General features: G+C 46.3%; 1 protein-coding gene across 1 annotated transcript in view; it reads left to right on the top strand.

Annotated features, from left to right (window-relative positions):
* Positions 1–22068, top strand: part of Chsy1 (chondroitin sulfate synthase 1) — a 43970-nt gene that overhangs the window by 7818 nt on the left and 14084 nt on the right. Inside the window, exon 4 of the mRNA XM_013011894.1 lies at positions 7788–8283. Coding sequence (XP_012867348.1) covers positions 7788–8283 — 496 coding nt within the window. The remainder of the gene's footprint in view (positions 1–7787; positions 8284–22068) is intronic.

The following is a 22068-nucleotide window of genomic DNA, read 5'->3' as shown; positions in this document are numbered from 1 at the left end:
GAAGAAGAACTAGTATGTCTTTTTGGGGGGGGGATGGGGTCCGGTCGTGGGGCCTGAACTCTGGGCCTGGGTACTGTCCCTCAGCTCTTCAGCTCAAGGCTAGCGCTCTACCACTTGAGCCACAGCACCACATCCTGCTTTTTTCTTTTTGCTTATGTGGTGCTGAGGAATCGAACCCAGGGCCTCAGGCTTGCAAGGCAAGCGCTCTACCACTGAGCCAACTTCCCAGCCCTGTCTTGTTTTTCTTGAAGTGAAAGAAACATCCAGAATATATTTGAGACCAGATAATGAAATAATATGGCCAGGGTGTGGCCATTTGGCTTAAAATCTGACATTAGGTATTTGTGCAACATAGGAAAGAAAGTACAGAGTGGATACTCCATGATGTAGGTGATTTTTATATATTCTTAGCACTTGGCTATAGGTTCTCCTTTTTCTCCAGTGAGCCATTAGTTTGTGAAGAAAGCTAGATTAAAAAGAGGAGATGACAGCCCTTGGGAGGAACTGTCTAAAATTGGAGGCGGGTGGAGTCAGAGGCTGGTCACATGGTATAAGTTAGTGAACCTTGTCCTGCAGAGTATTGGTTAAGTGGTTACGGTGTTCTTGTAACTCCACTGTCCTCAGTTGTAGCGTTGTGCTTCTCGGTGACACACGAGAGGGCCAGCCACAGCGCTTTTTCTTGGGAGGGCTCCAGCTTGCATCCCTGCCATTGCCTTCTGGGGTTTTTTGGCTCTGGGGGAGAGGAGCAGTTACAGACCCTAGTTACCGAGAAAAAGTATTCAAGCTGCCTGCCTTCCTGCCTCCATTCAATGTCATGTCTGAAGCCCTGGTAGCCACTGCCTTTGCTTGTACACAGATTGTAAATGTGTGTGGGTGTGCGCATGTGTGCGTGCACACGTGCTCTGGGTTGGTGTCAGGTTGGTGCTGTGAAGCAGCACCCAGAAGACCTTGGGCATGGAGCTGTTGGTGCTGTGAAAGTGGGGTTCTTGTAAGTTGATCACGAGTGCAAAGGCTGATGGTATGCTGTAAACCCTGTATGTTTTTGATGATCATATCCACAAATAAGTGGGAAGGACTTTGTGCAGTAAACACATTGTCCCAGAAGCCTGGAGTTGAGTGCGGTTTTCTGGCTTCGCGTCAAGTCCATCCCGGCACTGAATCGGTGCCTTGGTGGGCCGGGCTGAAGCGGGTCAGAGTTCCTCATCTGTGGTGGCTGCTTCCTCAGTCTTCACAGCCACCTGGAACCCAAGACCTGAACGGTGCTGTGGGCCATGACCCACCCTGGGGCATGAGGGGAAAGGAAAGTGGTTGGGCTGGCCTCTGGGGTGACACAGACATCTGCTGGCCTCTGCTTTCCTTCTCTGGAGCTCTGTGACCCTGGGCAAGTTCTCTAGTTGGCTGGGAGCCTCCGTTTCCTGTGGAGAATGGTACTTCACATGCTTCCCAGAGCCTTAAGATTGAATGAGTGTCTGTAACGCACTCGACCTTGCTCAGCGAAGTGTGGGGAGAGGGCAGCTTCCAGGAAGCGCCTCAGTACTCTGGCTGATTGCGGATGGCCAGCCCCAGAGAGTTCAGGGCGGCTTGATTGTCCGTGAAGGTTTTTCAGATTTCTTTCTTACTTCAGTTTTGAAAAACATGGATTTAGCTCATCTATCTTCCTCCCTTTTTGGTGGTACTAGGGTTTGAACTCAGTATCTTGAGCTCGTTAGGCAAGCACTATACCATTTAAGTTACACCACCAGTCTACTTTTTTTTTTTTAGAAGAAATTATGTTTATTTAGGACCAGTTAGGATGGCTCTAAAACCCAGATCCAAACAGTCCAAGCAGGCCTGAACCTGTGCTCCTGTTTCATGTATGTGTGTGTGTGCACACGCATCACAGCAGCACAGTCTTGCAGACTTGCTCTGCAGTATGTCTGGGGTCAGGATTTGCTTTCTGCCATCTACACTCTGAATCTGAAGTCTTGCCTCTGCAAGGAGCTTATCTATGGTCTCCCGGCTTGTTGTGGACCTGGCTCCTGGGGCAGGTTCTTGGAAGTAAGTGACCATCACAGAGGTGATGCAAGTCTGCCTTGCCAGATGCTTAATTGAAGAAAAGTACCCCCCCTCTCTCTCTCCCTCCCACTCCCCCCTCCTCTCTCCCTCTTCCTCCCCTCCTTCCCTCCTCCTTTTTTATTCTTATTCTGTAGCCCAAACTTGCCTTGAACTCTCAGCCTGCAAGTGCTGGGATTATTGGCCTGTGCCACTATACCCAGTGGGGGGAAAATGTTCTTTAATACTTGCTTGCCCCCTAAGTTTGTTTCTTAAGACTGATAGGAAAGAATATAATGTCGATTTCTCTTTTAAAATAACGTTCCTACCATTCACGATCTCTTGACGTTTTCTCACCTATTCCTCTGTGTTGTAAGGAGAGTGAGTCAGTTGAAGATTGTCAAAGAGGAAACCACGTAGCCGGAAAGCCACATCTTTGTCTGATACCGAGGCGAAGGGCTGTGACACTGGGTGGAGGAATGCTGGCAGCATCCCACCCAGGGCTCAAGGCCTTACCCACCCTCAGCCCCAGATGAGAGAGGCCTGTGCCAGTCTCTTGCTGGCCTCCGAGGCCCCTGAACTCTTAGCAGGCCCAGGCCCGCTCTGAGTGGCAGTACTTTCAGAAGGGTGAACTGCTGCCTCCCTCCCAAACTTCTTCCTGCGCACCCACTCACTTTGTCCTGCTTCCTCCCTGTGGCCCGGAGGGATCATTCTATACTTAACGCTGATGAAAGGGCAGCCTTGTGATTCTCCCTGCTGGAAAGACTGGAGCTGAGATGGGTCTGCCCTGAGCACATGTTTGGGTCACATGTACAGGATGTGAGAGGGAGTTTCCTGAGTTCTCATTGGCCAAGCCCTGCCCTGGGCCTAGAGCTGGTGGAGCAGCTCTGCCCTGATTTGTCCTCCATGCTTCGCTCAGGGTTTCCTGCGCAGGGTTTCTTTGGCTTTATTTTCTTTTGAGCTCATTTTTCCCATCTTCATGCATTTTGATTAAGTTGTCTTAAATTCTTCCTGTAACAGGGAAGAATGTGTATATATTTAATCCCTGGTGCTCATCCATTCTATAAGGGGAAGTTCATAGTCTCCCTTCTTCCTATGACTTCCACTTTAGAGGTGATTTTTACACTTGATCTTGGCCAAAGGCCCAGAAGTGAGGAAGGCCATGTTATCACCAGTTCTTTGAAACGGTGTGACAAGTCTTTTGAAGCCACCTTGTGACCTTCAGGCAGCCTGTGTAAATAAATGGTAGCTTCAAACTGGCACAGACTTTGTGTCACCTCATTCATGGTAGCAGGTTCTAGGACTGTTAGTGTTTAGAAACTATTAAGAAAAACTATCTTAAACCAGTTCTTTCCATTTTTGCCTGTTGGATAAGAGGTGTTTATTACAAAAGTAAAATTTTCTGCTTTTAATTTGTCTTGATTTTCTCCTGGTAAGGCAAAATTTCCTCTCTTCCCCAGTAATTTTTTTTTTAATTCTGAATATATGTATCATTGCAGAAAATGTAAACAAAATTAAATCTCCTGTAGTTCCCGAGCCACGAACACCACCGTGAGCACCTGGTGGGGTTGAATATTATCTTTTTTTTATATGTTACCTTTGTTCTTTGTAAAAATGACCACAAACACATACTCTTGCCCGCTTGCTGTTGCTTTGTGTGTTGTGGTGCTGGGAATTGAACCAGAGGTTTGCTCACATCAGATGAGTGCTCTGTCATGTGCTCAGCGCCCCGTGATTATGACTTGACCCAGGACAGTGGGTGTGCTACTGGGGCAGTTCGGCACATAGTAAGTTTTATATAGTTTTTCTTAAAGTCATACTGAATAGAAGTGAAGATCAGTACAGTCCTGACACAACGCCAGAATTATGTGGCTGTGCCCGATCTGTCCAATGGCATTACTGGACTGCTTCCGCACCCCCCCCCATTATGGGGCTTGATATCTGGGCCCTGTTGCTGTCCCTCAGCACTCTATCACTAGAGCCACAGCACCACTTGTGGTTTTCTGGCGGTTAATTGGAGATAAGAGTCTCATGGGCTTTCCTGGCTGGGCTGACTTTGAACTGCGATCCTCAGATCTCAGCCTCCTGAGTAGCTAGGATGACAGGTGTGAGCCACCGATGCCCGGCTGGACTGCTTTAACTTGGTATAAGGATAGCATTTCAAAACCTAGAGAAAGGGAAAATTTGTATGGCACTCTCAGATTTTGCCTGTCTTGTCTGGGCTGTAGAAAAAGATGGTATCAGTCTCTTGGAGATTGAGCCCTCTGGAAAGGACCATTGCTAGGGTTCTATTTCCATTAAGAGATCTAGGCCTGGGTGCTGGTGGTCCATGCCTGTAAATCCTAGCTACTTAGAAGGCTGAGATCTGAGGATCGAGGTTCAAAGCCATCCTGGGAAAGAAAGCCCATGAGATTCTTACCTCCATGTAAGCACCAAAAAAGCTAGGAGTGGAGCTGTGACTTAAGTGGTAGAACACTAGCCTTGCGCAAAAAAATGCCCAGGGAAAGCACCCAGTCCCTGAGTTTAAGTCCCAGGTATGTTGCACATGTGTGCGTGTGTGTGTGGCACACACACACACATACATATACATAAAGAACTCTAGGTACTGAATGTATTGATGGCCAGGTTGGTATTTCCATATGAAAATTACAGGCTGTGACCCTCTCTCTCTCAAAGGAGGACCAGCCTGCTGGGGCAGCAATGCTTCGACTTGAAATTGTTGACTTATGCTCCCGCCCCTGTCCCTGCGGGCTGGTGAGTTGAGCTCACTTCCTGGAGCAGTATAAGCTGAATTGCCCTAGTTGAGAAGACGCCCCTCCCCCCCGCCTGTCACTCAAAGCAGAAAGGATGACACAGGCTTCCCCTGGGTTCCTGAAAAAGGAACCAAAAACAATTGTGTGGAGTGGAAGTGAAGCTGCAGACAGGCTTTTAAGGGTGGTTTGAGGTTAGCTGTCTGTTTTGAAAATTAATTGCTTTCTCGTCTTGGACAAATTACACTATGCCAGGCACAGCTGAGACACCCTTCACCTCTGCCATGTTCCCATCTGGTCATTGTTCTGTCTGGGGCCTGGAAAGCAGAGCCAGGCAAGACCAAATTGTGATCTTCAGTCTACCAGGAAAGAGCCTAGTGTTTTAACGCTGAACTTCTTAGTAGACTCGGGCTCTATGACATTGTCTGAGACTGAGCGTAAAGCAGGCCCGGCATGTGCCGAGCCTGAGGCACGGGCTTGTTAGGCACTGGAGAGACACTTTCCATGTCTCATTCAGGGCCCAGCCCTGACATGGACCGCTCCCTAGCCAGCCAGCCAGCCACGTGCCTGTCTCACTTTTGCTTTCACTACCTGATTTTATTGCAACTTCCTCTTTTCCTGAGTAACCAGTCACACTGATGAAGTGCCAGGAGACACTTCGTATTACATGTAATGATAATGCGACAACCCTGGAAAGCAGGTATACAGATCAGGAAACAGCCAGGAGAATGACTTACCCAACGTGGAGTCAGGATGCCTCTCCTAGGGGCCGGATTCCAGCACTCATGAGCCCTGAAGAGCTCCACCAGGCAGGCGTGGCCTTCCCTGCCCCCTCTCCCAAACAATCTCTCTTGTTAGGGCACTTCGTGGCTTTTGTGAGCTTCAGTGCACTTTGGGGGGTTGGCTATTTTAGTGCTACTTTGAACTTGGCCTGTTTGGGTAATCACGTTTTAATTCAAATGTACAGTATGTACTAATAAGCCAAGATGAAGTTGCTTTTGTTCATCACCCTTTTACTGAGTACCACTGCTGCATTTGTTCATCCTTTATTCCTCCATCTCTGTGTATTTTGTTACCCCTCTCCCCTCCCCATTCATCAACCTTTTAAAAATCAGTCATTAGATAATACAGACACTGAACTTTGAATTCCAGTGTAGAAGTACCAGGAATGGCAGTGCACGTCCATTCAGTGAGCCTGCAACTTTTCCCTGGCCTCATTGTCTTCTCATGCTTTGAGTAAGTCAGTTTCCTGCGTGTAGGAACTATAGGGAGAACTGGCTGACCAAAAGCCATGCACAGCTCCTCTGGAGATGGTGTTATCCTGTTATAAGCACACATAGCATCTGTAAGTGACATACTTTGTTGAGTGAGCTGTATTCACACATTTATTGACATGTGCAAGCACTGAGATTTGGCACATTTTCAAAGAACTGTTGTGAGTGCCCAAATTATTATTTTTTTAAATGCTGAAAGAACGTTGAGCCTGGGGGCCCTGGACTTGAAGGAAGGTCAGCTTAATTCTATCACCGCGTCACTTCAGACTTCCGGAGGCTGGAGAAGTGCTGGGAAGCAGTCTCCTGCCCGGGTGACCACATCAGATGAATAGGACTGTGTTCATTGTACTCATGCTATGTGCATTGAAGGCTGTCTCTATTGGCAGTAGGATTTTTTTTCTCTTTAAGTCAAGTGATCCCCAACTTCAGCCTCCCAAGTAGCTGAGGCTACACATGTGATCTACGTCAGACTACCTAAAAAATCATTTTGAAGGAGAGTATCTTTTGCGAACATGAAATGCAATACTTGATATAGTACCTGTAATACCATAGAATTCCATATGGGTTGAACTCCTTTCTTGGTTCTGTGTTAAGGACTTAAGTGGCATAGATTATTTATAGGCTGGTTTTAAATCCACAGCTATTAATGGCAAACATGAACTACTATGTCGTTCTGAGATTCAGGGTTTTTTTTGTTGTTGTTGTGTTTTGTTGGTTGGTTGTGGGGCTTGGACTCTGGGCCTGGACGCTGTCCCTCAGCTCTTCAGCTCAAGGCTAGCGCTCTACCACTTGAGCCACAGAGCTACTTCCAGTTTTCTGGTGGTTTATTGGAGATTGAGTCTCACAGACTTTCCTGCCCAGGCTGGCTTTGAATCACGATCCCTAGATCTCAGCCTACTGAGTTAGCTAAGATTATAGACATGAGCCATTGGCACCCGGCTTGAGATGCAGTTTTTAAACCATACTTTGTCATCTCGGAGTCAGGATGTGTCTTACAGTTGTTGGCATGATGGGATTTTATGAGTGGTTTTTCTTTGGTATTGGTAGATGAAGCAGAGGTGCAGCTTACAATTAGCTCATAGGCTTGAATGGCCTGCTGAGTGGCCTGTGTCAGGATGAACACGCATGTCTGCAACACAGGCTCTTTTCCCCTCTTAATTACTAATACGAACCCTCCGAATGCACATTACATTGCACACGGTAACAGTGCATAGGCAATACCAAGGAAGGGCAAAAGAGGTTGCAAAGTGCAGAGGGCTGTCGTGGAGGTGCAGGCAGAGCGCACACACAGGCCAAAAGGCGTGCTGGGGGACTGCTTTGTTTGCATACAAGGTCTTGTTTTAGCCAGCGAACTCCTGCCCCCTTAGGTTTTGGTGCCCTGGCGGTTTGGTTTTCAGTCTTCAGTAGACCTTAGTGGTTCTGGAGTTCTTTTAACACTTCATCCTTTTTTTTTTTTAATGTAATTTTGTTATAAAGGTGGTCTACAGAGGGGTTACAGTTACATTTCTTATTGAACATTGTTACCTCCTCCCTCTCATCCTTCTTTTGCATTGAGGTTCTTTGGCACATAGGGGCTTTGGTTATGAGGAAGCAGGAGGGGCTTTGGTTATGAGGAAGCAGGCAGGCCAGTAGATCACCACCACATGCAGTTACTGAAGATGAGCAGAGCAGGTTTCTGAACACAAGGACTTGCAGCAACCCGCTCTCTAATTGGTATTTGCTCTGATTGTAGAACATGGTCCAAGACGATTCCTGGGAAGGTGCAGTTCTTCTCCAGTGAGGGCTCAGACACGTCCATACCGATCCCGGTAGTGTCGCTCCGGGGCGTGGACGACTCTTACCCGCCCCAGAAGAAGTCTTTCATGATGCTCAAGTACATGCATGACCACTACCTGGACAAGTACGAATGGTTTATGAGAGCCGATGATGACGTTTACATCAAAGGAGATCGCCTGGAGAGTTTCCTGAGGAGTTTGAACAGCAGCGAGGCCCTCTTTCTTGGACAGACAGGACTGGGCACCACGGAAGAAATGGGGAAACTGGCTCTGGAGCCTGGTGAGAACTTCTGCATGGGGGGCCCCGGCGTGATCATGAGCCGGGAGGTGCTGCGGAGGATGGTGCCGCACATTGGCAAGTGTCTGCGGGAAATGTACACCACGCACGAGGATGTGGAGGTGGGAAGATGTGTCCGGAGGTTTGCAGGCGTGCAGTGTGTCTGGTCGTATGAGGTAAGAGCTGACTTCTTTACGGTGGGTAAAGCCAGCAAGGGTTAATGTCACTAAATTGTGATCCGATTTTTATTTGAATTCCTCATTCCCTTTCCTCTGGGCTTCAGGGCATGCTTCCATACTTCTGTCAGGCTTCCTTGTAATAAGTAGCAACACTTGAGGCTGAATGAAAACGTAAGGTTTGCTGATGGTCATGGTGACATTTTTGTGGTTATCAGAATCTTATCTAGTTTCTGCTGCCTCCACAGACAAAATTGCCTATTTGTTCTCAGTCTCCCGGAGACCTGACTGCTCTCTGGTCATGATGACCTGTGCAGATGAGACACTTAGATGTTTTGAGCTTACCAAATGATAAGTGGTTTGAAAAATCCAATAGTATTTGGCTTCACATTTATTTTGAACCTTGGGGGCTGGAGTGTTGCTCAGTGGTAAAGCATGTGCTCAAACAAGTAAGTGTTTTGAATCTTGCCTAGTTGGATGGTAAGTACAATCTGTTGTGTTCCCTTCTGAATATGTGATTGGCAGTTTCTGTGTTCTCCTTACACCTATGTGAAACGTTTGGAAGGAGTTCTACCTGTAGACATTTTCTCTTTAGTGTGCACAGGACAGACAGTGCATGTGGTTGCAGGACCTGGTGACAGCTTTCGTGTTCAGACTGACACACCACCGGCTCTGGGGAAGGACGGGGAATGGCTAGGCTTTCTGCACAAGAAAAAGAGTATATTTCCTAGTATGAACTGTGAGCACTTGTTCAGTTAATTTTCTAAAGCACCTCCAGTGAAAACCCACATTCATACCTGCGATTGCCTCCCCTCTACATGTCTTCTGGTCAGTGTCTTTTCTGTTTGGACTTTTAGGGGAAGTGGGTATTTTTAAGCATACAGGGAATGGTCTTCATGTAATTTTAAGTGAAAACATCACAGAAATCTATTTTAAGTCCTAAAGGTGATGGAGTGAAGGCCTTGGTCTCTGTGTGCCCCTCCCCCTCCCCCTCCAGCATGGAGGCGGGTGCTCACTGTGCCCGGAGGTCTTCTCTGTGAGATCCCAGATTTCTGCAACAAGGAGAGCCATTTAGGGTTTCATGCTGAGCTAAGCAGTATTTCTGCACTTTCTCCATCCTTAATGAAATCATTATGCCCTCACCACGCTTCATTGTGGCTAAAACATGTAGCACTTTATGTATTTTGGAACACTTTCTCCTGACCCTGATCTTTGAGAAATAAGCCTTCTTGCTGGAATCTTAGAGGACAAGCGCACTTTTGAGAGGAAATTACCAAAAGCAAGTGTCTTAGTGTGGTCACTTTAGTATTTGAGATACAGCTAGATAGACACAGGTGGAGCCAGCACCTTGAGCCACATGGAGAACTTTGATCTTGCATCAGATGTAGTTGGACAGTGGTGTCATGCAGCTGGGGAGGGGGGTGGAAGACTTGACTTGGGGTACTTTCCCATGGTGATGGACTGTAAAGAGTTGTAAGCACCCTGGGCAGGAGATCCTGCGATCATTCTGTGGTGTTTGGAGCTGCCTCTTAGACTCGAGCCTCCTGAAATTGGTCTTCTGAGCTGTGTCTTCCCTGTCCCTTTGCCTTGGGAGCTGGATCGGGCGGGAGCAGCAGGGAGGTGCTCCCTGACTTGGTCAGTGGGGTTCCCTGCTGTACAGTTCCTTAAGTGCCTTATGATAACACAGCTCTCCAGGTACTTCTGGTTTGTCTTCTCTGATCTTGTGCTCAGCAGCTTTCCTACCAGCTGTGCCGACAGCTCTCTTTTCTCCTCTGCAATTTCACTATTCATTCTTGGCCAACGTTTCAGATGGAATGCAGCATCTGTCTTTGGGTTTTGTCAGAGGTGGGGGGGGGAGTGTGTGTGTATCTGCCTGCGTGCCAGTACTGGGGCTTAAACTCAGGACCTGGGCACTGTCCCTGAGCTTCTTTTGCTCAAGGCTAGCGCTCTACCACTTGAGTCACAGTGCTACTTCTGGCTTTTTCTGTTTATGTGGTACTGAGGAATCAAATCCAGGGCTTCAAGCATGCTAGGCAAGCACTCTACCACTAAGCTGCATTCCTAGCTCTGTGGTCTTTATTCTGAATTCAGTATTTTCTCTAAATTGGCCTGGCTTTTTGCCTTCATTGTCAAAGCTTTATTATTGATAAATTATAAGTCTAAGTCTATTTAATAATTGTTTTTCTTGATATTTTCTGTTCTCTTATATCTTGTTTAAGAAATTCTTTCCTACTTTGGGTCACAAAATTTTCTCCTATATATTTTTCTGTGTGTTTAATATTTTGCCTTTCACATATAGTTAATTCTTCACTATATTGAAGAAATCTATCCACTGGGACAGTTACCATGTTATTAGACCTTTGATTTGGGGGAGGAGAGGAAAATAGCTTCCAACACAAGTTATTAGGATTTACCATTGTGTTCACCACTCAGGCAAGATCAGCCCCCCCCACCGGGTGAGGAACTTCCATTCTCTTCCTGTAAACTATAAACCTTCTTCTCCATTCAGGCTCACATTATGAGAAGCTGCTGAGGGAGAGGCTTAGGGTAAAGGCAATTATGTTAAGCCTTGAGTCCTGGAAGGCACTTACTTTGCTCTATTGTAAACCTAGCCAGAAGTAATTATATTTTTGCAAGTAAGTCATGCCTTGGCTAATACCTACATAATTAAACTGACTCATGAGGATAAAAACCAAATAAAATGTCCAAATAAAAAACCCAGATTCATTTCTAAGCTTGTTCTGATTTTTACTGGTGGTTATTTATTAATACATTTAAAAAAAAATCTTTACCTAGAAATAATTTTAAACTCACAAAAAAGTCAAAGGAAGTGAGTATAGGCTGGCAGATATGAAATAGTAGGAAGGGAGAGGGGAATTGCTCAGGCCTGGTCCCTCACACAGGCCAGCATTATTAACTAAGGAAATGTTTGCAAGAAACATTAAAATACTTGAAAAAGGAATTTGTTTTGTTTAGGCAAGCACATAAAATATCATACTATTCTTTTAATAAGACTCAACAAAAAGCTGCTGCTAGGTAACCAGCACTCTGAGCTTTCTGTTATTTTAACAGAACCTTTGACTAATGTCACAGGTTGTTGAGGTAGAAAATAACCATTGCTAAAGAAACTTGGAGACACGCATGATGGATCTAACAGCTTTTAAAATGTCATAGAGTTCAAGATTCAGAATTGCAAAGGGCTTTCGGGGTCCGTTTCCCCTCTCTCTAGCGGCTGTGCTTCTAGTGCGTCAGCTTCCATCGTGCCATCTTCCCAGGGTCACAGGGGGTGCTACCTCATGGCCAGCTGTTCACCTAGTCTTACTTGTTTTTGTTTCTTTATTTGGTTTTGTTTGCGTGCTGACCTGGGCACTGTCCTGACCTTTTGCTCAAAGCAAACTCTCTACCACTTTAGCCAAAGTGCTACTTTTGGATTTTATTGGTTACTTGGCATTTATAATCTCATGAACTTTCCTCCTCATGCTGGCTTTGAACTTCAGTCCTCAGATCTCAGCCTCCAAAGTAGCTAGGATCATAGGTATGAGCCACCCCCCCCCGCCAGTTTTATGTGAAGGGCAGTATATTACCATGGTATGTCCCCATTGGGGTCCCAGGGCTCAACCACTCTCGGGCCTGCGGTTCAGCTTATATCTTCCCCTGCTGTGTTTCTGACCAGTCACTGAACACATTTGTGCCAGTCCTTTACACATCATGGCTCACGCCCAAGAGACCCTAGTACCCCAACCCACAATTGCTGCATTCTACCCCACTCACCCTATGCCACCCTGGAACTGGAGGGTGGCAGTCTGGGGAAACCTGGCACTGTTCACTCTTCTGTGCACTGCACACACAGCTGTGAAGCCTCACACTCACTGATGGGCCCAGACTGTCCTCTAGGCTGAGGACCACCGAGAGAGCAGCTTGGACACCAGTGGCCTCTTCCTCCTTCAAGGTCTCTCTGAGGAGACAAAGGCACATGCTCATAAAACAGTTGTCTCAGGCCTTGTTGTACTGATTCTGATTTTTTTTGTTGATTCTGATTTTTAAAAATCTACAAGGGAAGGCAAGTTCAATGTTGGTCTTTTTGTGACAAGGCATATCATCAAGGAAAACTGGAGTTTATAGCAAAGTGTGTCCTTATAAGTTTGGCTGGCTTATAAAAGAATATTAAACATTCTCATAATGTCTTTTAACTGCTAGTTATCCTGGACATGATCTCATGATCTGTGTTACATCCCTCCTCCCTTCCCCCTCTTTTTATTGATTAGTACTTTTAGGTATGGGGGGGGCTTATTTTGGCATATCAGGCCTTGCTCAAACTCAATGAAAAAAGAAGGAAACTAAGAAAATAATTTTTTTTAAACTAGGAATAAGCTTAACCAAGGAGGTAAAGGGCCTGTACAATGAAAACCATAAGGACTTGAAGAAACGCTAGAAGATGGGAAGATGGGAGTCCCCTACCCCCCGCCCCCCCGTGCTCCATGCTCATGGACTGGTAGAATTAATATTGTGAATATGGCCAGCTGCTAAAGCAGTGGGCATTTGTCCATCAAATCCCAGCGTTGTTCTTTACAGAGACAGAGGAATCAGTCTCTCCTCACTCTCTAGGTTGCCCGTTCACCTCACCTGCCTGGGAGCCAGGTAATTTTTATCTCTGGCGTCTTGTTTCCTTTTGTATGTGTCACATTTGCTTGTTTGTCTGCATGTCTCATAGTTTTCTGTGGAGCCCTGGGCAGTTGCTACTATTTCAGTGTGATAACTCTGGAAATAAGATCCCGTCCTTCTTATCATGGCACTTTTAGTGACTTTTCAGAAGTCTGTGGAGCCTGATTCCTTTTTGTACGCTGCTGAAGCCTGCCGGGCTTGCTTGGCGCCCCGCTGGTGATTGGGTGAGGTTTCCCTGGGTGTTTAGCTCCAGAGTGTCTCCACTCTGCTGAGCAGCTCCTGCACCCAGCGGACACACAGCCCTGCCTTAGCTTCACTTCGGCTGGGGCAGAGCTTGTGCACAATCTTCACATGAGTGTGACCTTCCAGCATCTGATGTACTCACAGGAGCCTGCCCAAGGCCTGACCCCACCCTCCACCCCGTTCCTCTCCTTAGGCTTTTCACTTAGCTTCTCTTCTGTCCCAGTGTGCTTGGGATTGTTGAAAACCTGTCCCTCCACGGACACTGCTGCAGTGACAGGTCTCTGAGCCAGGCCACTTGAAGACAGGCTTACAAGCCGAGTCTTTCTGGGAACTCACTAACCAGGTCAGATCTCCACGACAGTCCTCCAGGAATGCGGCTCCCCAGCACCTCTCCAGCCCCTCTAGTAGCCTCCAAGCTGCTCCTTTTCCCTGTGGCTTTCTTTCCAAGGTGGGGGCAGGTCTGTAAACCGGGTAAGAAATAGGGTAAAAGTGCCAACCAAGCCCAAGGTTCATGTTGCAGTCTTTTTTTTTTTTTTTTACTTGTTCAAGTTCTTTCTAGATCACTGCAGATCTTATCCAGAATCCTGAAGATTGCCCCTGACAGCTCTTCCATGGTCTGTTTACTATATGGAGGACTGAAGTTTGAGGAGGTTTTACTTTTCACCCTTCTTCCTTCTTCCCCCCGACGCTCCTCCTTCATTTTTTTTGTTTTTGGCGTCTGTACTGGAAATTCAACTCAGAATTTTATACTCAAGGTTGGCTGGCACTCTACCACCTGACCCACCTCCATGTCTGTCTTTTTGCTGGTTAATTCAAAATAAGAATGTCACCTACTTTCCTGCCTGGGCTGGCTTCAAACCACAATCCACAGATCTCAGCCTTCTGAATAGCTTGGGTTACACGTGTGAGCCACGGGCGCACACGCACGCTACCATTTTCATTGGTGTCATCATTGGTGAGGGTTGCAGCTGCACAGTGTAAGTTTTGCTTTTTAAAATTAGCCTACCTTGACTGCCCTTTAAGAAGTCGAGATGTTTTACCCTAAAGATCAGACTTCCCACCAGCAAGTTGGATATTTATTTTAATTATAAATGTGACTCAGTATTCGATCACGTGCTCTGAGCATGCGCCGTGGGGTGGCAGTGAGACCTGCTCCCCCTGTCCTGGGAACTGGGTAAGGTGTGGAGAGACAGATAGGACAAGGCAGGTGGCCCAGTGTGGGTGGATGAAGTGACACGTGACAGACAGTGAAGTCAGGTGGCGTCGATTGTCGATTTTAGGGGAGGGTGGCTGAGGACAGTGGTCCCAAACAGCCCTGGGCTTTAAACTGAGCTTCACTTAGCTTCATCCTGCAGCAGCTGTGAGCTCTTGAGCAGCAAGCTGATTTCCTTCAGACCACCATTTTGGCCTATTCTCTGAGCACTGTGTATGTATGGACTGGGAATAATTCTTCACCACCATGGGTGCTTATACTGTGGCCCTGGAATCCCACTTCTTGCTTTTAAAATACCCAGAAGAAGGTTTAGTGCAAATGGAAGTTACTCGTTGTTCTAGGCCTGTAACTTGCTGCCCAAAGAAACCTCTACAGCTAGGTAGACCTTGACATGGCCTCCCCATGGGGAGGAGCGCATGCGTGTGCAGAGGCCGGCTGGAAAGGGGGTCTCCGCTGTGTCGGTCACCTTGCTCACTGGAGGCCATCCCGAGGCAGCGTAACCTGTGTCCTATCACAAGTAGGAAGGAGCTCATGGAACTACCAGATGGGATTGCATCTGTCTTACGAGGTGGCCCTGTGGCATTTCCTGGGTAGTTCTGTAGCAGCACTGCAAAGATAAAGCGTTCTTCCATCCTTCCACATGTGCAGCAGCAAGCCAAGTGCCGTACAGCTCATCGGGAGGAAATCACTCCTGAATTCCCACTCCACATACAAACGGACTGCCTATCCCAACAGTGTGTCACTGCCTTATTAATAGTTCACGCATAACCAAGGCAGAAGACAGCCACACAGGAAGCAGGGAGGGGTGGTGGGACAGCTGGACTGACTGGGGCCAGATGAGGAACAGTCGAGAGGGGCTTCAGTGATCTGGGTCACCCAAACCACTCTAAAGGTAGCAGGGTCTCTGGACTCTTCCATACATAATCGCCATGGTATCCATGGTATCCTTTCCCATTTTTAAGAGTCCTAGCGATGCCAGCAGCAGAGCTTTTAAAGTAAAGGTTTTAGTTCCAATATTTAATCATCTGTATTGAACTACTAAGATAAGTTGAAAAGTAGCCAGTGAGGGGACGAGACAAGAATGAGCCAGATGCTTTCAGTAACTGGCAAAGGAGAGTTCCTAGAACAGGGAAGTGGTTGCGGAAGGTTTACAAGTGTGTTGTAAGTTGGCACTTCCCAAACAGGAATGACAGAGGCTTTTTCCCCATGAGCAAGTTATGCAAGTGAGTATATCTCAGGTATTAGCGACACCTAAAGATAGGACGTCACACCTACTTGGAATTTCTCCAAGGCAGAAGCACTTGTTAGAGAGCAGGTGCCTGGCTCCCAGGCCCAGAATCCCTGAGGAGTCTGTGGTCTGCTTCCTGTGCGCCCACCGTAGTGTGAGAAACACCTCCGCCTTGGGCTAACCCTGTCTTGGGAACCAGAGAACTTACCTTTTCATTGACAGCTTTTCATCTACCCCTGTCCAGGGAAGCAGAAAAGGAACTTGACTTTGGGATTCTAGTAAGTGACTTGTAACTAGGTTGGGGGAAAGTCAGAGTTGGCACACACATGCTTCTGTTATTACATGTTTGATAGGCTTTGTTTTTTGTTTTTTCTTTTTGGTGGTACTGGGGTTTGAACTTAACACCTCTTGCTTGTTAAGCAGGTGCTCCTTTACTTGAGCCACACCCCTAGTCCTTCCTGCTTTAGTTTATTTTCTGGTAGTATGTTGAGTTAGACTTGGGCTATAATCCTGCCACCACTTCTTGCATAGCTGGGATTACAGTCACAGAGCACCGCACCAAGACAAGCATGTTGATGTGTGTTTGTGTGTATGTTTTCCTACTTTTCCCCTCTAAGCCATGTTAAGGATTATGAGTTGTGTAACCAAATAAAAATGTCATAGAGGTCAGCAGTAACTATAGCAGCATGAGAAGGTAAATGAGCTCAGCAATGGACACGGAGAAATGGTGGCTAGAGACTAGACTGACACTTTGAAACTGCAAGGTATGTGTTGTCTGATTGCATGTTTTTCTTCACTCAGCTTTTGAGGCTCTCCGTGAACTGTATGTAACTTGAGGTTTATTGATGGAACTCCTTACATGATTTTTTTTTAATATAGTTACGAAGTATTAACCATGGGAGTTTTTGTAAGCAGCACAGAGTAGTAATCTTCCTTCCTGGAGGTGGAGCCACACTGAATGTCCCCTCCTGTGGGTTGACTGGGTGACATTCTCTCCCATCCCTCCCCACGCCCGCACCCGTGTCTGCTGAGTGGGGCGAGGATGGGAGCCGGCTCCCCCTGCCTTAACAGCAGAGCAGTGAGCTCTGAGATCACCCTTCACAGGGTGCCGGGAGGATGGGTGAGGTGGTCACCTGCAACCAGTGCTGCAAGTGCCCTAAGCCTGCCACTCTCAACAAGACACCTGGCCAGTGTCGGGGAAAGATGCAGAAACGGGAGACGTGTGGGCTCAGTGGAGTGCGGGGCCCTGAAGTGGAAAGAGACGTGAGTGGAAACTCAAGTGTGAGCCCGGGCTGCATGCAGGTCGGAGGAGCCTGGGGCCCGCGTTGGTGTCTGGGCTTTGGTGTGGGTGCTGTTGCTGGAGGGGGTGAACAGTAAAGGAAGCTGGGTGTAGCAGGTGGGGCCTTTTCTGCTGTCTTCACAAGTCTCCTATAAATCTGCGTTCATTTCATAAGAAAAAGCAGTTAGAACGCAGCAGCGAGCTCTGTGGACACAGAAGGGCCGTGGCTGTGGCTGCCACTCTGTGCCCTGGGAGATGGGGCACAGCAGCAGAAGACCGGGTGTCCTGCAGGATGTGATTTGTAGCTCATTGACTTCTAGGAACTCTAAGACAGAAAGGTCTTTGTGTGAGGAGGCTGCAGACTTCTAACCCTCATAAAGAGCTTATCATTTGAGCAAGCTCATAATGTGCCGTGTTATGACTGTGGAAAATTGTAATGGCACCATTACAGCAAACGCTTTCCCTGGCTCAGCAGTTGCGTGCAGGCCAATGCGCCTGCGCACATGGCCAGCGTTAACCCTACAGTGTTTGCCGTGCTTCCTGCTCCTGGGGGCCACCGCCTCCAGGCTCAGAGGAGAGAGCAAGTACACACATGTGTGCTAACCCGCAGATATACACACCTGTAACTGCGTCTGTGTGTTCCTTATCTCTAGCAAGGTAAACACAAGTTGCTACTGTTGTTTCCACTGCTAATCTTTACTACGTGGATCACTCCAGCCTCCTTCCTTTGTGTAGCTGCCAACTTCCCAGCCCATGGGCAAAAAGCCTGGCTTGCATCATCGGACATCGTCTACGGGTTCGTCCATTTCAGCATGCATACTCGCTGTGCTCCGCATTGTTATAGCATGTCTGGGGAAGCGGCCTCACAGGTGGAGTACAGTGCTTATGTACTTCCTTCAGTCTGTGGGCTCTGCTTGTTTCCAAAGCTACTTAGGTCATTCCTGCCCGCCCCCAGTGCTGGGGATCAAGCCCATGGAATTCCACCTCCCGCCCCCACCTTTCAGGTACTGTCCGGTTGTTTCCTCACAGTCTGCATCTTTGTTGGGATGCCTGAACATCTAAGCAGTTTCTAACTTTGTGCACCGTAAGGTGCACTGCGTGCTGTAAAAGTTCAGTGGGCGCTGACATGCAGTTTCTATCAATGCTTTCCTACAAACGGTGTCACCGCCCTCCAAGTCACTGTGCTTACCTTGCTCAGGGCCCTCCCCCGCCCCTACTAAGGCCTGGGGAACCACTCATCTTTTTCACTAGTTTTGCCTTTCTCTGAGTGACAATTAGCATCCAGGGAAATCATCTTTTGTAGTTTCTTTCACTTTGGAATATGCATTTAGATTCATCTATGCCTTTTTATACCTTGAGACTTCATTTCTGTTTCAATTGGTTAATATTCCACAGTAGGCATGTGTGATATTTTATCTGTTCACCTGTTAAAGGATAGCTTAGTTGCTTGCAGTTTCAGGCAGTTACAAGTAAAGCTCCTGTAAACAATTATATGCATGGTTTTGCATAGACACAAGTTTTTAAATCAACTGAGTAAATACTCGGGAGTGTGGAGAGGCTCATGTGAAAGGCTGTGCTCCGCTGAGAAGTAGGTCACCAGACCACCTTGCAAGTGTGGTGGGTCAGTGTTTAGGTGTTAGCAGCCCATCTTCATTCTGGGAGGACATTTATCCTATTTACATCTAACCACACCAAGGTGCTTTTATTGGAGACTGTTTCTGTTTATTTGGGTCAATGGCTCTTTCCACTTTTGTGTCTTAATATTAAGTCTGACTATAATGAGGATATGGAAACATTGTTGAACCTAATCTTGAGGTTGACTTAATAATCTTCTCTGCTCATTTTAAGGTGGTTCACTGCCTTAGGCATGTAGAATGTTAATATATAATGCTTAACACTAATGGTAATGCAAAAGTTCCTAAGTCAAGTCTGAACAGCCTACAATGAATGACCACATTTCAGATGATTCTAACAAGCCAGAGAGGGCTTAGAAAAGGAGTGTGTGAGTTGTCCATTCACTTGCTCACAGTTGTTATTGTTGTTATGATGCAGGATCCGGGCTTTGCACTCAGGTCCTCACACTTGCTGTGTTGGCTTGCCTGCTTGTGATTATTTTGGAGATGAAGACTCATGGACTTTTTTGCTCAGGCTGGCAAGACCCTCAAATCTCAGTCTCCTGAGTAGCTAGAATTACAGGTGTGAGCTGTACTCACACCAGGCTCATAAGTAATTATTAAATGCCTGATGGTGATGTTTTGTGACAGAGATGTGTTTGTGAGAGAGGAGAGAGAGAGAGAGAGAGGGGAGGGGTTGTAAAGATGAGCTTTCAGTGCTCTATGCTTAATCTTCACTGAGGCATGCACACACATATATGTACTTATACACTTACTTTCTGTGGTTCAGTCAGAAAAAGACATAGTTTTTTTCAAGTCAGTTTCTTTCACACAGGAATATGCATTTATTATTCTGCTGCAGTGTTGCATTGTGTTGTGTAAAATGATGGCTATCCTATGCCTTTCTAACATGTTTTAAAAACTGATCAGTGAAAGGTACTGGCAGTCTCAGTCAAGTCTGTACCAAGGTTAAAAATAGATCTTGAATTTTCTTTTTCTTTTTCTTTCCTGTATGCGTCTCTTCCCCCCACCCCCCAAAAAGCCCTACTAGGGCTGGATCTCAGGGCATTGAGCTCTCTCTGGGCTTTTTTCACTCATGGCTAAAATATATCTCCATTTCCAGCCTTTTTCTGGCTAATTGGAAATAAGAGGATTTGCCTGCCCTGATTGGTTTTGAATTGTGATTCTCAGATTTCCTCAACCTGAGTAGCTAAGGATTATAAGGAGTGAACTGCTAGTGCCAACTTTCCATGCTTTTGACAACCACCATCAGAAAGTTGTACCAAGGTAGAGGGGGACTGATGGTATTAATTAGCCTACAAGGACCTTGAGAAACCTGTTAAGAATTTTAACAGTACTAACTAATCTTAGAGGATCTTAATTTCAGAGTTTTAGGTACTTTTATACTTTGTGTTAACCTTGCTGTTTAAGTTGTATTATACTGCAAATCAGGCACAGCACAGTAACCTGTTTTTAACATGGATATGTTATAGCCTCAGCCCCCTCCCCCACAGGCAAACTGGGGTGCCATTGTGTGTCCCCCTTGGTGACACCCCCCTGGGGGAACAGTTTCTGATTTGATTGTGATCTACTCTGGGAATTAAACAGAAAGTCTAGAAAGCTTCAGTGCCACTGCCTTTCTTCCTCCTTTGTTGACTTCATGCAGACATGCAGTTGTGTTGCATAGCAACTGCCCTTGTATTTGTTATTCTGTTTAGCATACTTTCCCCCAGTGTAACAGGAACTTGTATAATAATTTCTAGTCTCTTTAATTAAGCATCTGTGAGGAAAGTTTTTACTTAATCCATTTTCTTTAAGGTAGCAAAAGGTCTCTTGGCATACAAGTCGATACTTTTGTTATTTTTTAAAATAAATCTGTGTGTTATTAAGATGTATGGGATTTTAAATGCTCGAGTGTTATGTCTTGAGTCACTTTCAGTCTGAAGCAGGGGCTCAGACTTGCTTTTTATGACCTGGGCATGCTTGAGATGACAGGCCAGTGGAACATCACCGGTTTGGACTTGCTTACTTTCTCACAAGATCGACATTATGCATGTGAGTAGAAACACCAGCGAGGTGGCCCCTGTCTTCTGCTTAGTCTTTTCTTCATTCCCTTAGGGGTGATATGTGCCAGATCTCTCTACTATGAAGTTATCTCTATTTATAATTCATAATTAATGTGCTCCCTTGTGGAGCGCCTCTCTGAGGTTATAAATATCCTTTTCTTCATCAAGCTCACATCCACTGGTTTTAGGATCCATTGATGTTTCTTGGCTGAATAGTGCTGTAGTGTTTGCCAAGCAGTGATTTGTTAATCCAGTCATTACTTTCTAATTGACAGTAAAGACATGTCCCTATTCCCATTTGTGTATTCATGTATGTTGTGTGAGAGTGGACTCTTGATGAATTTTGAGTGAGTCTGAGTGTTGCTCTCTTGTCCAGTGGGTTACAATCTGCAGTTTAAATCAGCCCAGCCCTTGCGTGGCAGCTTCTGTCTTTCTGAGATGCCCCTATCATTCCTTGAGCTATTTGTTGCTTTCTGGTGCAAGAATATGTTGTAGTGTTTTTCCTGCCCTAGGCCTGCACCCAGCCATCTTGTTTGTGGGGTGGGTGAGCAGAACCCTTGGGTTTCCTTAACAATAACCTGAGCTGCGTGCAGCCCAGTGGTCACACCTATAATCAATCCTAGCTACCTAGGAAGCTGAGATCTGATGGTTGTGGTTTGAAGCCAGCCTGGGCATAAAGTCTGTGAGAGACTCTTATCTCTAACTAGCCACCAAAAAGCTGGAAGTGGAGCTGTGGCTCAAGGGTAGAACACCAGCCTTAAGGGTAAAAACTAAGGGACAGTGCCCAGGTCCTTAGTTCAAGTCCCACTATCAGCACATACATGCACACATGCGCGTGCGCGCACACACACACACATATACACACACATCTGATAGGACTGTCTATTTGCTCCAGTCAGTGGGAAGCTGTGCACAATCCATGTAGTTTGAGAACTAGTGTGTTTATAGTGAAAAGGAAATAGAGCAGTGTTTTCTAAAACAACTGAAGAGCGGCTGGTGTTGGTAGTGTATGCTGGGTTTTCTCTGAGTCATTGGTGTGTATGGTGGTCATTTAGTGACTGGGAGGCACTGTAAAATTAGTGGTTATAATAAATTGATGTCATGCCCACTGCACAGCAAGCAGGAAGGCTGCATTAGGTACAGAAATAGTAGCAGGGTTTTGTCCAGGAAACCTCAAAGCATATAATGAGGCATTACCATGTTGATTGTGTTTAAAAAGAAAAAGAGAAGACAAAAGACAAAAGACTGAAACTTGAGGGTCAGTAAAACAGATTATACATCAAGCGCTTCTTACATTATACTTCTGAAAATTTCTTGAGTAGATGAATCTTTAAGAAGTGTTAACATAATTTCATGAATGCTCATGAAGTGTGCAACATAGCAAAAAGTTAATTACTGTGACTTTTTCCAAATGGGAGTGTTTGCAATCTCCAGATGGTCATTTTTAGCCACTATTTTCTTTGTGATTAAAAAAAAATTGA

The sequence above is a fragment of the Dipodomys ordii genome, unplaced genomic scaffold, assembly GCF_000151885.1.
Source record: "Dipodomys ordii isolate 6190 unplaced genomic scaffold, Dord_2.0 Scaffold15, whole genome shotgun sequence".
Lineage (NCBI taxonomy): Eukaryota > Metazoa > Chordata > Mammalia > Rodentia > Heteromyidae > Dipodomys > Dipodomys ordii.
The sequence above is the reverse complement of the archived record's forward strand: the minus strand, read 5'-3'. Positions and strand labels throughout refer to the sequence as shown.